Source organism: Mus caroli, unplaced genomic scaffold, assembly GCF_978045245.1.
Source record: "Mus caroli unplaced genomic scaffold, Mus_caroli_1 scaffold_19, whole genome shotgun sequence".
Lineage (NCBI taxonomy): Eukaryota > Metazoa > Chordata > Mammalia > Rodentia > Muridae > Mus > Mus caroli.
Genome location: NW_028227274.1, coordinates 33,430,163 through 33,447,334, shown reverse-complemented (window position 1 = coordinate 33,447,334; position 17,172 = coordinate 33,430,163). Strand labels below are relative to the sequence as shown.

The following is a 17,172-nucleotide window of genomic DNA, read 5'->3' as shown; positions in this document are numbered from 1 at the left end:
GACCCATGAACACAGGGAGCTGGCCTCTTTTACAACTGTCCCTAGCACACAGCAACAGTGTATGGCACATGGTTGACCCTCATGGAAGAGGGTGAAGGCTATTTGTCAAGAATTAGGCACCAGGAGTTCCTGAGCCCTGGAGCAAACCTCCCAGGACCTGTCCTTGTGGGCTTGTTAGGGGTGACAGGAAAGAGGAACATGATGGTCTATTAGAATGCAGGAAAAAAAATATTAGAACTTTGATTTAGATTTATTTTCATCTCATCTTTTTTAAATTTCTATTTTTGTGTATGTTTTATAATGTACATAATATTTTAGTACAGTAGTACATGTATATAATTTACAAATAAAGAATTATACAATTAAGGAAGCGAACTAAAAAATGTCTTTACTGATGGGAGGCACAACTAGTGCTTGGGGAATCACGCGTGTCTGAGGCTAAAGAACTTCACCTCTGCTGTCCCCTACCCATGACACAGAGAGTGGGACACTGGCTGGAAAAATCAAAGGACTTTCAGGCAGCTGGACAAAGAACTGAGATCTCTTTGCTACCCCCTAAATTGTCTTTCTGATCTCATTCAAACGAGCATTTGTTTCCCCTGAGCAAAACAAAGGGGCCAGATGGTTTGGTTATCTAACGCACTTCAGCTAATCCAATTTAAGCAATTTGGATTTCAACCCCAACCCCACTACACCTCTCCACAAACTCCCAGCTCCCCGAATCAGATGGGAGTGGACTTGAAGTGTTAAGCACTTAGTTGCAAAGATTATGTCACCCAAGACTGCAAATTGTTGGCCAATTTGGTAGCCGTGTCAAGGGGGCCTATCCCCAAGACTCACTTGTTGCTCTAAGTGATGCGGTGTTCAAAGGATGTCAACCCATGAGAGGCATGTGTCTCTACTCTCAACTGGGTCCTTAGCTTAGGCTTTCTGATTTGCTAGGAAAAGGAAAGGATTATCACTAATCAAAACCTTGTCACTCCACCTTCTCCCCGAGACCACAAACTAACAGCTTCCTTAACCCTACTCTACCGCCCAGCCTGGGCTTGCCGGAGGGTGATGCTCAGCTAGGTAGCGTCCTTTCTTACTCCCAGGAGGTCTGTGCAGAGGGCATCACTGGAGCTCGGAGACCTTGGCAGTATTCACAGGAAGATCAAAAGCAAACAGAGGTGTGCTCCCAAGGCACTCACCCCACAGGACACCCCTGGGACAGAGGAGGTGACACACACACGCATCCTGTCCAGTCCAAAAGCATCAACTGGAAAAGTGATTGTGAGTCACAAGTCAGCCGGAAAAGGAAAAGGCAAAAACACAGAGGGTCTTCATCCTCCCATCCAGTGTCAGAGCAGTGGAGCCCCCTGCAGGCTTCCTCCATAGCAGGCCAGGCTCCAAGTCAGGCCTTTTCCTTCTTCTGGTTTCACCCTTTAGTCAGTAGTAGTTTCCAACCCTTCTTTAAATGAGTTCTTTACATATATATATATATTTGTGTGTGTGTGTGTGTGTGTGTGTGTGTGTGTGTGTGTGTGTGTGTGTGTGTGTATAAAAAAAGAGGCTGGAGAGGCCTCAGGGGATGAAAGGAGAAAGGGGACACACGCATGTGTGGAATCAGCTTGGCACTGAGTGGAGGTTAGGCCCCAGATTATTGCAATGTGAGGCAGAAGAACTGGGCCGGTTGCAAAGGTTGCTGGTGGTCCATAGACCTGCTGCTGGTCAACTGAGAGGAAAGAGGAGAAAGGGTGGATAGCCAAGCTGATATCCAGAGTCCAGACCCACCCTCACAAATACAAGACGAGGGAGGAGCCTGATGAGAAGGGAACCTGGGAAAGCAACAGTGACAGACTTGTCCAGCTCTAGAGCATGACTGGCCCCATGACTGGAGGGCAGCAGGGCTAGGAGAGGGTCTAGGCCAGCGATGGCCCAGGATGCAAGAAGATCAGCGTCATGAGTGACATCTCCATCTCCTTGGGCACAGGGCTCTCCACACCCCTCTGGTTGCCTGTTAACTGCCTGGAGCTCCGTCCAAGCAATCCCTGGCTGGAATTGTGCTCACTGACCCCTCTGGGGACATTTGCCTGCCTCTAGGGCCTGCACAGCCACACCAGCTAAGTATCAGATGCAGAGGTATCCTTTGTGGCTTTGCTGCCAGTCACAGGCCCGTGACCCAGGCTGAGGGCGGGGCTTGAGTGTGTTTTCCGGAGAGCTGGGTCATCCCCTTCTATAGTAGCCAGTCGAGCCTCAATCCGTTCCAGGTCATCTGAGCCCACTTTGATTTTCACGGCCAGGAGGTGAATATAAGTCTCATAACGGCTTTTCTGGGGAAAGGGAAGACAAAAGACAAAAGTAAAGTCAAACAAGATGCAACAAAATGGAGATAGGAGATTAGTCTTAACAACCTAGTAACAAAGCACCAACCTCTGTGGCATTCCCCTGCATCAACAGCTCTTGCAATCAACAAAAGGAAATAAACCACCACCGCTGCCCTCCCGCCAAAAATAGGCAGACACACACATCAATCTCACGCATTATTTTCTTGAGACATCATCTCACTATGTAGCCCTGGGATTCACAATGCAAGCCAGACTGACCTTGAATTTGCAGCGATCCTCCTGCCTCCTGCCCTGAGAACTGGGATTAGAATCATGCCCAGTTTCTCACTTACAATTTAACAATCCAAATAACACCAACAATTTCTTAGGTACAACATGAAAGACATGGGCAATAAAAGCAAAAATGGACAAACAGGACTACATTGATATTTAAAACTTCTGTGCCTTGAAGGAGAAGGAAACTATATATTTAAGGAGCAAAGCTTCCATGTGGGGAGATGGAGAAGCCTGGAGATGGATACAATAAATGCTGCTGAGCCTCACACTTAATAATCGATCAAGAGAGCCGGGCGTGGTGGCGCACGCCTTTAATCCCAGCACTCGGGAGGCAGAGGCAGGCGGATTTCTGAGGCCAGCCTGGTCTACAAAGTGAGTTCCAGGACAGCCAGGGCTATACAGAGAAACCCTGTCTCATAAAAAAACAAACAAAAACAAAAATCGATCAAGATGGCACAACTCATCATGTGTTTCCACAATTAAAATGTTAAATACTTAGGGCTGAAGGGGTGGCTGAGCGGTTAAGAGTGCTTGCTGCTCATGCAGAGGACCTGAGTTCGGTTCTCACCGTCCATATTAAGCAGCTCACAATGGCCTGTAGAAGAAGCACTCACAAGCAAGTGTAAAGATGCACACAAGTACACATAAATAAAAACTAAATCTTTTCCCTTAAAAAAATGAGAAATCTAAATTAAAAAGTGGTGAAAAACGATTGTTTTTCAAAAGTTGTAAGATAAAATAAAGATTAAAACATTTCCAAATGCCCAGTGTTGGTAAGGGCATGGAGAAATGGATGCATTCATAAACACTTAGAAGGGTTATTTAAAAGCTGCTGTTAACATTTAAGAGGGAGACCTAGCAGATTCGGGCCTTCTCCACCATCAGGGGACCCTCCCCACCCACACCAAGCCAAGTAAGAGAGAGAGCTCCAGTGCCAGAGTTGCAGCCAATCACCTGGTTAGAATCCTAGGTCTTACTTTTCCTAATTGTGTTACCTTGGCCAGTGCTTTGGCTTCTCTGAGCTTCAGTTTACCTTTCTGTCAAATGGGGATAGTTTTGGAAACCCTTTAACAGCAAGGCATGAAGATGAACTCCGCCCACAAAAGAAAGCCAGGCCTCACCCTAAGGATATCCCCTGTGGCTTTTATTATCTCTGTTTTCACACTGCAGAGTGGATGTGAAGGACTCCTAGAGAGACCCAGCCATAGGAGAAACAAATCAACATTTGACAGTCAGACTGTGAGAGACTGACCACAGGACGCTGGCTTGGCCTGCCTCGGAGAGCCCCAGGGTAGGCAAGTCTCGAACTAGAGTCCCTGGCACGTTGGTGTCGATAGCAGAAGTGGAGGATGGAAGCCAGCTTTCTCCTCTATTTCCACCTCTGATATCCAACTCCCAAGACCCACCTCAAACGTGAGATAGTGTTCCTTCAGACGGTACTCTTCTGCTTCCTTAGACTTGAGGCCTCTCTCCAGTGGGTGACACCTGTGCTCAGCCAGCTCTGCAGTCACCTGCCTCAACTTATTCTCATGAGACCGCAGCTGCTCCTCCTGCAGAGACAAGCCCAGGTCTGTGAGGTCTGACATTTGGGGTATCAACAGATGTGGGCCCAGTTCCATCCACACCGGAAGCTGCTTCACCAAAGAGAAACTGAGGCTGACCCAGGTTCTCAACGTTAAAGGTTCAGAGCTAGGCTCTAGACACGAGTGCTCCTCCCACTCTCCTCTTTCCTCCCCTTTCTCACAGGGACATCAGCCAGCAGGCTCAGCCGAGGAGACAAACAGCTTTACATTTGCATGTGAGTATACACACTGTGGAACAGACACCTCCACCACAACCCCTTGCATAGAATCCCACATGTGCACCGAAGCATGCTAGGATAAGGGCCACTTATCCCAAGCTCTGTATAGCACATACTTCCTCCCAGCATTCTCTGATTTGTGTGACCCCGATCATACCTAAAGGTAGATAAGACTTTCTCATTGACAGGCCACACACACACACACACACACACACACACACACACACACATTCACGTGCACGCTCCCAGGAGCTCCACACAGACCATGAACACCCTGAAGCTCTGTGGAGAGACCTTCATAGGAAAGGGACTGATGACTGAAAGGAAGTTTGAAGCTTGCCAGCCTCCACTCTCAAGTTCTGCTCCTCTGTTTATCCTTTCCTGTCTAGAATACTCCGAAAATCTGTGGTATTAGTGAGACAGGGTTTTCATAGGACTATAACTAAATAGTTAAAGATTTTTTAAAAAATGTTGTCATGGATAGTTTTCTGTCAGTTTGATTCAAGATAAAGCCATCTAAGAGGAGGAATCCTCAATTAGGAAAATGTTTCCACAGTCCGCTGGTGGCACATGCCTTCAATCCCAGCACTCAGGAGGCAAAAGCAGGTGGATGTCTCTGAGTTCATGAGCAGGTTGGTCTACAGAATGAGTTCTAGAACAGAGCCAAGGCTACACAGAGAACCCCTGTCTCAAAAAAAGAAGGAAGAGGAGAAGAGGAGAAAGAAAAGGAAGAAGAGGAGGAGGAAGAAGAGAAGAAAGAAAGGAAGGAAGAAAGGAAGGAAGGAAGGAAGGAAGGAAGGAAGGAAGGAAGGAAGGAAGGAAGGAAGGAAGGAAGAGTGAGCCTCTATAAGATCAGGTTGTAGTCAAGCTTGTAAGGTATCTTCTAGATACCTTACAATTTTAGAGGGATCGAGCCCATTGTGGATGGTGCCATTCCTGGGTTCTATAAAAAAAAACATCTGAGCAAGCCATGGAGAGCAAGCCAGTAAGCAGCATCGCTATGGCTCTGGTTCCTGCCCTGCATGAGTTCCTGCCCTCACTTTTGACGATGAACTGTTCTATAGAACTGTGAGTAAAATAAACCCTCTCCAGCCCGGGTTGCTTTTGGTCATGGTGCTTCATTGCAGCAATAAAATAACCCTGACTAAGGCAAACATCAACACTGGACTTTCTAAAAATGAAAAATTGGAACTGGAGAGTTGGCTCAGTGGTTGACTGCTCTCCCAGAGGGGCTGGGTTCAATTCCCAGCAACCACATGGTGGCTCTCAGCTGTCTGTAACTCCAGTTCCCTCATCTGGCCTCTGCAGGCACCAGACACATGCACAAATGTACATGCAGGCAGAACACCCATACGCAAAAAATAAAAACAAAGTCTCAAAAAATGTTTTATAAGTAAAGTGAAAAATAAGTGCCTGTGAAGACTGGCGGGAAGGAAGCTTTGTACAGTGTAGGTGGGACTGTGAATTAACACATTTACTGTGAAAAATACTATGAATGAGAGCTCATCAAAAAATTAAAGATAGGGAGCTGGAGAGATGGCTCAGCGGTTAAGAGCACTGGATTCTCTTCCAGAGGTCCTGAGTTCAATTCCCAGCACCCACATGGCAGCTCACAGCTGCCTGTAATTCCAGTTCCAGGTGATCTGACACCCTCATACAGATGCCCATGCAGACAAAATTCCAATACACATTAAAAAAATAACAATAATAAAAATAAATTAATTAAAAAGAAACTAAAGATAGAGGAGGCCACAGAGATGGCTCAGTGAATAAAGTGCGTGCTGAACAAGACTGAATTAGATCCCTGAGCCCACGTAAAGAGGAGAGAACAGACTCCACAAAGTTGTCCTCTGACAGCCACATATACCATGTGTCCCCCACCCCCAACACATCATACACACACACAATAATAAATAAAGTTTAAAATGAAACTACCACATGCTCCAACAGGGAACACACCCAAAAGAATCCAGTCAGCATACCACAGCCCTACCTGCACACCTGCTTCTTGAAACAATGTTCACAATAGCTAAGTGATAGAATCAGCCTGAGTGTCCAGCAACAGACAAACTGATACAAAAAAGATAGTGTATATACACAATGAAGTTTTATTCATCCATACCGAATGGAACTGTGTGTGCTGAACAGAGAGCTCAGCAGTGAAGAGCACTTACTGCTCTTCCAGAGGAACCAGGTTCCGGATGGATCCCAGCACCCATACCAGGGGGCTCCCAACTGCCTGTTACTCTGGAGAATCTGATGCCCTCTTCTGGCCTCTGTGGGCACCTGCATATATGTGGTGCATATAAACTTGCACAAGGAACACACATATACATAAATTTTTAAAAATAGAAATGATGGAACTAGAACATTGATAGAACTAAAAAAAGATCATTTTAAGCAGAATGTGATATATACACATGTGCACAGACACACACACACACACACACACACACACACACACACACACATGGGGGCAAAACAAAGAAATCTTTAAACAATCCAGTAGAGCACTGCATAAAGGGTCAGCCAAGTTTAACCTGTCCCTATGACACATACCATCTCTGAAATTCACGCCACAGACCCACAATCACACCCACACAGCTGTGTCACCCATCACAGCACTGACAGATTTCTGTGCTGTGCATGTGGGGGTCTCCATCTTCCCACCTGTGAGTGGGGGTGGGGTGGTAGAATGAAGGAGAATAGCTCTCCTTCCCTGGTGTCCCTCAGCCCAGTACTACATGATCCAGAGAAAGGGCTGAGCTGAGGACAGTAGCCTAGCCCCAGGATCTTGTACCTGGCAGAGGCGGGTGGTACAGGAGGGCAGCAGGGGTCGACAAAACTTCTTCATGGAGCTGACGGCTGCTGGGAAGGCTGGTGCTGAGAAGATGGCGGCTACTAGGTTGATCCTCAGGATCCAAGACAGCATCTCTTCCTTGCTCCTGGGGACAAAAGAGGACATAAAGGTCTCCACTTCTCATGATAGGACCTCCTGCCTTCTCCCAAAGTCTGGCAGAGAAGGCACTAATAGGCAAGGACAGGAAGGAGAAAGGAGAATGGGGTGGGCAGGTGGGTGAATGAGCCTGGTCAGGACTACATAGGGAACTCCCATTTGGACTCCCATGAAATAAACCTGTTCCAGCCTGAACAGATGTCCCTAGAGCCTGCGAACTTCAGGATCAACCACAGTGAGCCATCCTCTGCCTTGCCCCGATTCCCACTGGGCCCCAGTTCTCACACACATTAATCTCCATCATGGGAAGTTTGTCTGACATGTGAGAACCCCCATCTGTATTCACAGAGGATGGGTTGCAGCAAAACAAAAGACCTTACAGGTCAAAGGTATAAGGAGTTCTTCCCACTTAGCCTCTGTCAAGGATGCGTCCCAGTCTATCAGCCTACCTGCAGGATGTCAGAGTGCACCTGCAGGCTTAGTAGACCCAGTCAGGTACTGACTCTGTGAGCCTAAAACGTGGGCAGTAAGGTGGCAGAGAAGGCCACACTGAAAGCCACCACTCTGGAAGACCTTAAGTATCCACTGATCTGTGACAAGCAGACACACCAAGTCTGTGACTGACATGCACAGGAAGCTGAGGTTTCTATCCTGACACCAAGAGAGCAGAGCTTGCGGGGCTGATGCTGCAAGCTGGGAGTCCAGGCGGCAACTCAGGGCCCTGCTCCTACTTACGGTGCCTGGAAGAGGAACACCCTCCAGTCTGCTGTCTTCAGCTTGAGCACGTTGGACTTCTTACTGTAGTCAGAAGCCCTGGTGGCCAGAGCGTGGTGCACACGGATGGCATTCTTCAGGTCCCCCTCAGACAGAGCCTTGTCAGGCCTGTACTCATCCTGAGTGGGGTATGCTATGTCAATCTGGGATATAGCTCACTACCCCACACAGCCCATTTCCCTCCCTCCCTTCTCCGTATTGCCAATACCCTCCCACAACATAGAATCACGGCAGATGCCCTCTCTACCCTCCCCTAACATAGAATCGATTACTGCAGATGCTCTCCCCCTCAGACCCCAGTCTGTCCCATAATGCCACAAAGCATAATCCATTTGGCGTTTCAGAGACCCTTGCCCCAAACCCTCAAAGTTCCTGAGTGAGTCCAGGTAAGACTCTTAATAAAAGAAAGCCCTAGTTCCTCTCTAGGTCTCAGGCCTGGTCAGAAGAACCTGAGTTGAATATCACGGGCAGGGGCTGGATGAGACTGAGTGGCCCCTTTCTACATAAAGGTTCTGAAGCAGCCTCCCTCTCACCTTCTGCAGGTACAGGATGGTCCCTTTGAGCACTGCATAGAATTTCTTCCAGCCACGCCTCCCACGGGGTGCTGAGGAGGGGGCACAGGGAGTGTGGATGCAACCTTCTGCTTCAATAACTCCCACCCTTCCATTCCCTGCACCTCCACCTGTATGCGTGTCCCCAAAGGAGTGGCCAAGGGTGGGTCCCTCCTACACCATCGTCCCTCCCAGGTCCCTCCCCCAGCCTGACACCCACTCCTCTTGCCGTCCATGTCCGCATGAGTCTTCCGGGTCAGCACGCCATGCTTGTAGGTGGTAGCGTTGAGAGCCTGCGGGATATCCAGGAATGGATTGCCACCATCCAAGATCCGAGTCACCTTCTTTGTGCCCGTCCCAAACTTGTCATCCACCAGCTCAGACAGGGATTTCCTCAGCTCATCCTCATCACTAGGAAGGGACCAAGCCTGAGCCACCTCCAGAGAGGCTCTGCCCACCCCCAACCCTTGCCACAGCCTTTCCCACCCCTCTGCTGCCAAGGTTGGAGACAAAAGATTACAAAATACACTTCCAGGGCTCTGATTCCTTCCCTTCATCTTCAGTTCCTAACTTTGATATCTGATCTTTGATTCAGTCTCAAAGCTAATCTTCACCTTTAACACAGAGTTGGAGACTTCCTTCTCTTCGAGTTTCCTTCTCCCAGACTTCCTTAACCTCTTTAGCCCAAGGAGTATTAGCCCTTTGTGGACTGAAGCTGTTGCACAGACTCTGCCAACATGCTGGAAATAGTAGAACAAACAACAGGGCAAGGCCCTGAAGTCCAGACCTACCTTCAGAGCCCTGGTAGAAGAGAGCCAGCTCTTTCCAGCATAGCTATAGTCCCTGAGCTCTGGGCTCCACACATCCTCAAAGGCACAACCTTCCCTGGGGAGCTCAGCCATGGGGCTCACCCTCAATCCCCCAGAGCCTCTCCTAACTTCACCAACCAGTAATATCTCTAACCCTCTTTGCAAATGGGTGTGCACAGCCTTCAAGGGTGAAGAAGTCAGGACATTTGCCCCTTCCCATTGCCAACAACAGTCACCACCCAAACATCTTCACACTGCTAGTGCCGCAGGAGGACCTGTGCTTCCTGCCCTACTTCCCAAAAGGGAAAAGGCTGTCACTGACAACATCTTCACCACAGAAAGACCAGTCACCAACACTCCCAGAACTAAATTCATGGTTGAATCTATTATACAGCAATATAAACATTGCACACTGGTAATCAAGTCAGGAAATGAACCCTCAAGGGTGTTGGCCAGCGGGGTAGGGGCTGTCAGGGGCCTGGGCTAGGATAGATCAGCACCATGGAGAGTACTCTGCATGCCCAGGCACTCCCTCTCATACCTCAAGCCTCATACCCTTGATCTACTCACATGGCCCATTCCAGCTTTTCGTTCTTGATGGAGTTGTAAAGCGTCTGAATCAGAGAGGAGAAAGGGGAGGGAGAAAGGAGTTCAGGTGGAGAGTTAGAGAAACCCTCATATCTCTCCAGCAACGTGGCCATGGTGAGGGGGCACCTTTGCAGTTAAATGGGTAAAGTGAGTGCTTCATTCATACTTGCTTGGTGTCATGTGATGCATGAATGAGTGGATAGGTGGGTGTATTGGATGGGTGATAGTTGGCAATTATTACCATCTGTCTAGCCAGGAGGTTGTAAGCTTCCCAAGGTCAATAATGTCTAACTCGCTCACCAATAAGTCTTTGCTAGGAAGTCCAGAATGACACAGGATGGGTGGATGGATGAGATGCTGGGGAGTAAAAGGATAGATGTTAGAGTGGATGAGTGGTTGGTGTATGAAGAACTGTCTGGAGGGCTGGGACATAGCTCATTTGGTAGAGTGCAGTATCTAGTGTGTGTCACACTGGGATTCGATCCCCAGAACCACATAAAGCCAGCATGGTGACACACACCTGGAATCCTAGCACGTGGGAAGTAGAGGCATGAGGATCGGAAACTCAGGGCTGTCTTCAGCTACACAGTGAGCTGAAGGTCATCCTGGGCTACACAAGAGCTTCTGGGTGAGGGGTGAATGGATAAGGCACTTGGGTAGATAGATGGGTACACGGCTGGGCAGATGGTGTATCCCTGCATGAGGAGATGTGTGAGTGGATGGAGAAGGAGATAAAAGATGATAAGTAGATAGTGAGAAATGAATGGATGGGTAATGGTTTGATAATTTTATTTTGTTTTTGTTTTTAAAGACAAGGTTTCTCTGTGTAGCCCTGGCTATCCTGGAAAACTCTGTAGACCAGGCTGACCTTGTGGTCAGAGATCCACTGCCTCTGTCTCCCACATGCTGAGATTAAAGATGTGTGCCACCACTGCCCAGACTGAGCTTAAAGATATATTTTCATCAAGTACTTCTTGATGGTGAAACAGATAGTTGTAGCAAAAAAAAAAAAAAAAAAAGAGGAGACAATGTTCTCTTTTAGTTTCTGTAACTGGCACATAATAACTATATATATATATATATATATACATATATGTGTGTGTGTGTATCTTCCTTTAGATTAATCACTCAATTTTCCTCCTCGCACCATAAGACTATGAAAAGACTATCTAAAAATTAACTCATCATCTATAAATATCCCCAAAATAAATCTGTTCTTTTTTATACAAGGCCAAAGTTTCACCTTGGGAAGCCTCAAAGGAAAATTGATTTCTTTCATTGCCAGTGATGGAGGAATGAGTGGACCTTTCCCTATGGTTATGGTGGAGGTGGCGGTGACAGTGACGGTGGTGGTGGTGGTGGAGGAGGAGGCTGTGATTGTGGAGATGGCCATGGGTGGCAGCCATAGCAATTGGTGATAGTATGGTTGTTACTAGAAATGGTGGTCACTGAAGCACTAAAGCCAAAGTGCTCAGAACCTCACCATCTATCTTTCTTGGAGAATACACAACAGTCAGGTGAGGAACTAGGCAGTCTCCAACTCTGTCCCAAAGTTATGGATCTAGAATGTCCAGATTTAGCGGGGCAAGATTTCACTCCATTCCTGCTGGGCAGGACAAGGGAGCATGAGAACCCTTTTCAGATAATACCTTCAAAAGGTCTTTGGCAAAGTCTTGGCCATCGTTCAGCTGATCCAAGTTGGCAATGAATTGCTGGCAGGACATCTTCTTGCCAATGTTCTGTCATAGAGAAATGGTTCTGCCTGAGAGTAGGGAAGAAGGCTGGTGTGGTCCACACACCCCACCCTGCCCTGCCCTGCTCTCATAGACAGGATGAGGCAGTACTGAAGGCAGTACTAAACTGTCTACATACTGCTTCATCTCTAAGAATTTAAAAATCCTTTTTCATTCTAAATTCTATTTGATCCACAGAAAGACTCTCTTCAAACTCAGTGCAGAGGCCAAGTTGGGTGAAGCATCGTGGTAGCTGAGTCAGACAGGTGCCTGGGCATTGACTGTCACATGTATTATCATATCTCCTTGCTACAAGGTGAGAAGCCTGAAGGATGAGAAGGGGAATGATGTGTGAAGGAAGAGGAGGGACCCAGTATGTCTGACATTAGAGTTTCTGCCCTCACCTCCAACATCACTGAGCACCAGGACTTGAACCCAGGTCTCTTGGCTCCTGAGCAGAAACTCTGTATATTCTTCCATGGTCTCCTTACCCTCTTGCCTGCACACAGTGGGACAGGAAGAACTCCCAGAGGTTGATCAACTGAAGGAGAGTTTGATCTTATGAGATCAAAAATCAGCCGCTACCAGCACACATGGGTGATATGTATTGAGGTGGATTAACATAAATAGAACCTGCTTAGGTTCACTTGGATACAAGCAAAAAGCTGGGGAGAAATGGCTGTACCCAGAAATTCTGTCTCTTGTTAACTAGTTGATGGAGGAGCCCCATTGGAGGAGGCCCTAGCTGGCACTTTGCCTATGGGAGGTTTTGTGAGTCGGGGTTCACTAAAATAAGGCAATGTTTCCTCATATTTTATTTTATTTTAGCATTCTATGACATGGAAATATGTATTTCCTAAAATGAATAAAAGAGTATTAGAGTCCAGCAAATTTATTGCCCCAGTTCAGAACTTTGAACATGTTTGTGTTTGCTGGGATTCTCCATGGACAGAATTCCATGTGCACTGTCCCACACTTCCTGACACTGGCATTACTTTAACAAAGCCTCTGCCAACACCATATGCCACAGAAATAATGTGGAGAGCATTTCTGCAAGGTGATTCCTTATCTGCTAGCTTCTTTGTTTCTGTGACACTGGGGTCTCATCAAATAGCCTAGGCTGGCCTCGGACCTGAGATTCTCTTGTCACAGCCTCTAAATGTTGGGATTGTAAATGTGCTGGTTAGTTTTTTCGTCAATTTGACATGAGTGAGAGTTGAACCTCTCCCCCCTCCTCAAAAGAAAGAAAGGAAGAAAGAGAGAACGAGAAAAGGCAGGAAGGAAGGAAGGAAGGAAGGAAGGAAGGAAGGAAGGAAGGAAGGAAGGAAGGAAGGAAGGAAGAAGGGAGGGAGGGAGGGAGGGAGGGAGGGAGGGAGGGAGGGAGGGAGGGAGGGAGGGAGGGAGGGAAGGCAGGAAAGCAGGAAGGCAGGAAGGCAGGAAGGCAGGAAGGCAGGAAGGCAGGAAGGCAGGAAGGCAGGAAGGCAGGAAGGCAGGAAAGAAGGAAGGAAGGAAGGAAGGAAGGAAGGAAGGAAGGAAGGAAGGAAGGAAGGAAGGAAGGGGAAGGAAGGAAGGAAGGAAGGAAGGAAGGAAGGAAGGAAGGAAGGAAGAGGAAGGAAGGAAGGAAGGAAGGAAGGAAGGAAGGAAGGAAGGAAGGAAGGAAGGAAGGAAGGAAGGAAGGAAGGGAGAAAAGAACAGGTTGAACAAGCCAATAAAAACAGTCTTCCATGGCTTCTGCATCAGTTCCTGCTCCCAAGTTCCTACCTTGAGTTCCTGCCTTAAAGTCCCCTGATGATGGACTGTAACGCAATAAACCCTTTTCTCCCCAAATTGCTTTTGGTTACCATCTTTATCATAGCACTAGAAGCTGAATTGGAATGATATATGTATATATGTCACTGTACCCAAACAATGTAAAGGTTAATATATAGCTGATAAGAATTTTCTTAACTTCTTCCAAAACCTTAAAAAGAAACGATCCTATGTGTGCCTTGATATTTTTGTCTGTTTCTGTGTTGTATTTTTATGTATACGTTCCCTGTGTGCAGACATAAGCATATAGCCATGTCATGGTCATTTGTAATAAAAGAATACAAACACATGAGGAAATACTGTCTTTGAGTTCCACACACACTGAGTATTCTCATCCACTAAGAGTACAAAGTCAAAAAACATCTATGTAATGAACAGGGGATGTAGCTCAGTTGGTAGAGTGCCTACTTAGTATAGAGCTTTACGTTAGATCCATAGCGCCACATAAACTGGGCATACTGGTATATACCTGTAATCCCAGTACCTGAGAAGTGGACGCAGAAGAATCAGACGTACAAGAATATCTTCAATAGTACAGTTAATTTGAGGCTAGCCTAGGCTACATAAGACTCCATCTCATCACCATCATCAACATCATCATCATCATCGCCTTTTCATCTTAATAATGACATATCATTGTTATGAAGGATACTTTTCCAATAAACAAACAAATAAACAAACAACTGTTAGGGGTCTGAAGAGATGGTTCAGAGGTTAGGAGCACTTACTGCTCTTCCAGATGACCTAAAGTTGGTTTCAGCACCCACGATGGGTGGCTCACAACCTTCTGTAACTGCACCATCAGGAGCTAGTGCCTTCTTCTAGCTTCTAGAAGCACATGTGGCACACATGCACAGAGGAACATACACATACACCTAAATAGAAATTAATGGAAAGAAGTTTTGACTGAAATATTAGTATAATAGAAATGCCTTTATAAAAGCACTAGAGAAATACAAAGCAGACACCAAGGCTGAGTTCCTGCCACTCAGGGGATGGAGAGAGAGTCCTGCACTGGGAAACTTTCCTCCTCAAAGCATGGCCCAATGGCTGAGGAACCAAGTTACCTATTAGACTTAAGAACAGACACTGGAGTTCAGGGCCCACCAAGAGCAAGGGGTCCTGGGAAATTGCTCAGCCATATGTCAACATGAAAATGAAACAAAAAAATAGAAATGCAGAGATGAATTGTTCAGAATGAAAGCATGGAGAAGCAGGAAGCATGGGAAAATAGGAAATGAGGAGAAGCAGGATGCATGGGGAAACAGGAAGTGAGGAGAAGCAGGAAGCATGGGGAACAGGAAGTGTGGAGAAGCAGGAGGCATGGGAAATCAAAAAGCAGGAAGACATAGGTGGGATGGGGAAAAGAAAGTATGAGAAAGCAGGAAGCTTAGAGAAAGAATGGGCAAGTGAGGAGAAGCAGGAAGCATGGAGAAGCAGCAAACTTGAAAAGAGAGAAAGCTGAGAGAGCTTAGCTGTCTTTAGATGCCACATGGCCCCAGAAGTGATAAACACACTTCTAACAAGTCAGAAATGTACCTTATGAACCAGAAAAAGAATTCTGAGGGCTGGGTATGTAGTGTAGGGGTAGAACACTTGCCTAGCATGTGCAAGGGCCTGGGTTAAATCTTTAGTGCCACAAAAGAAAGACTTTTTAAAAAAGAATTCTAAAAGAGCAAACAACTAAGAAGCTAACAAAGAAGGAAAATAGAAATCTAACTAACACCTAAATGATCCAAACGTATACAAAAAAAGGAGGAAAAAAGAAAGAACAGATGAATGGAGCAGAAAAGAAAAAGTGACTGGACACTACTTAATCTCAACACTCTAGAGCCAGAAGCAGGCAGATCTCTGTAAGTTCAAGGCCACCCTGGTCTACAGAGCAAGTAAGAGAGAAAGAAAAAGCAACGTAGCTCATTTATTTAATTATTTATTGCTTTGTTTTGAAAAAGGGACTTAATCTGTAACCCAGGATGGCCTCAAACTCTAAGTGATTCTCCTGCCTCAACTTCTTGAGTGCTAAGATTAAAGGCATAAACCAAAACATTAATATTAACTTGGTATATTTAAGTTAAAACATGTCTTAACTCATTTAATGTTCAAGTTAAAAGGATGTATTTAGAGCTAATATTTGTAAAGTATAAGTTGCAAGAGTCATACTCTAAATAAAAATGAACAGACATCTTGAAAGCCAAAAGTTAGAAAAGGATACAGCATACAACTAGCAAGGCATCTCCAGTGCAAATCCACTAATGTGTATAAGGCTGAGCAGAAGATGTGAAGCCTTAAAAGATTAAGAGAGTAGTGTTGACATAGTGATAAAAGCATCATACCAGCAGGAAACATAATCATCACAAATCTATATGTATCAAACTGCATATATGACACAGAACTTGATAGACCCAAAAGATGACACATTCACAGCTTTGGTTCTAGATATTAATACTATTTGTCAGGTTCTAAAGAAACCCAAGACAAGTGTGGTGGTTTGACTACGGTTGGCCCAGGAAGTGGCACTATTAGGAAGTCTGACCTTGCTAGAGTAGGTGTTGCCTTGTTGAAGAATGTGTGTCACTTTGGGGATGGGCTTTGAGTCCCTCCTCCTAGCTGCCTGGAAGCGGTCTTTTCCTGTTTGCCTTCAGAACAAGATGTAGAACTCTCAGTTCCTCCAGCCCCATGCCTGTCTGGATCCTGCCATGTTTCCTGCCATAATGATCATAGACTGAACCTCTGAACCTGTAAGCCAGCCCCAATTAAATGTTGTCCTTTATAAGAGTTGCCTTAAACATGGTGTCCGTTCACAGCAATGGAAACCCTAAGACAACAAAAATTACTCAGAACCTGGGCTTCTCCCAGCACTTCTCACCCTGCTGCCAACCCTAAACCTCTCCAGCCCAGTGCCTTAGCTTCTCTTTCCTATATAATCCAGCCATTTTGGCCAGTGCTCTGTTGTTCCCCCTATCTTGGCTCATGGCTGGCTCCATCTTGGCTCTTGGTCCACACCTCCTCTCTTGGTCCCCTTACCCTCTCTCCTCTTCTCTCTCTTCTCTCCCTTTCTCATGCTCCCCAGCCCCCTCTTCTCATGGCCAGGTTCAGACTGGACCCTTCCTGATGCCTCTGGTTCTGCTCTCCCTCACATTGACAACCACACCTTGGAGCACTCATGTCCTCATTTTCATTCGCTACTCACTCATAAGAAGATCAAATAGACAAAGGTAAATAAATAAGCAAGAATACTAAAGAAGTAGGTACCAAAAATGTTAGATATCCTGGAAGAATTGGACATACTCTTAGGGAACATACGCTATAAAAACTATCTCAAGAAGAAATAGAAAAGCTAAATAAACTTATAACAAGTACAAGAATTAGATGAGGAATCAGAAACCTCACAAGAAAGGCAAAGACAAAATAACTTCACAGATGAGCTTTAAAGAATAGTTAAAGAACAAATTAACCAAGCCTAATTCACTCTGTAATGTGGGACACACCAGTGCCTGACAAAATAAAAGAAAACATCAGATAAGCAATTATTTAGGATAAAGATGTGA

The 17,172-nt window shown here is 46.1% G+C and overlaps 1 protein-coding gene across 2 annotated transcripts in view; it reads right to left on the bottom strand.

Annotated features, from left to right (window-relative positions):
- Positions 1 to 301: 301 nt before the first annotated feature.
- Psd2 (pleckstrin and Sec7 domain containing 2) overlaps positions 302 to 17,172 on the bottom strand; it is a 49,133-nt gene continuing 32,262 nt past the window's right edge. For both annotated transcript variants that reach the window (XM_085833468.1, XM_021150357.2), the window contains exons 8-15: positions 11,732 to 11,821; positions 10,065 to 10,108; positions 8,906 to 9,096; positions 8,668 to 8,738; positions 8,096 to 8,253; positions 7,205 to 7,349; positions 4,010 to 4,153; positions 302 to 2,312 (exon numbers count right to left, since the gene is read on the bottom strand). In XM_085833468.1, coding sequence (XP_085689594.1) covers positions 2,103 to 2,312; positions 4,010 to 4,153; positions 7,205 to 7,349; positions 8,096 to 8,253; positions 8,668 to 8,738; positions 8,906 to 9,096; positions 10,065 to 10,108; positions 11,732 to 11,821 — 1,053 coding nt within the window. In that variant the 3' untranslated portion in view covers positions 302 to 2,102. The remainder of the gene's footprint in view (positions 2,313 to 4,009; positions 4,154 to 7,204; positions 7,350 to 8,095; positions 8,254 to 8,667; positions 8,739 to 8,905; positions 9,097 to 10,064; positions 10,109 to 11,731; positions 11,822 to 17,172) is intronic.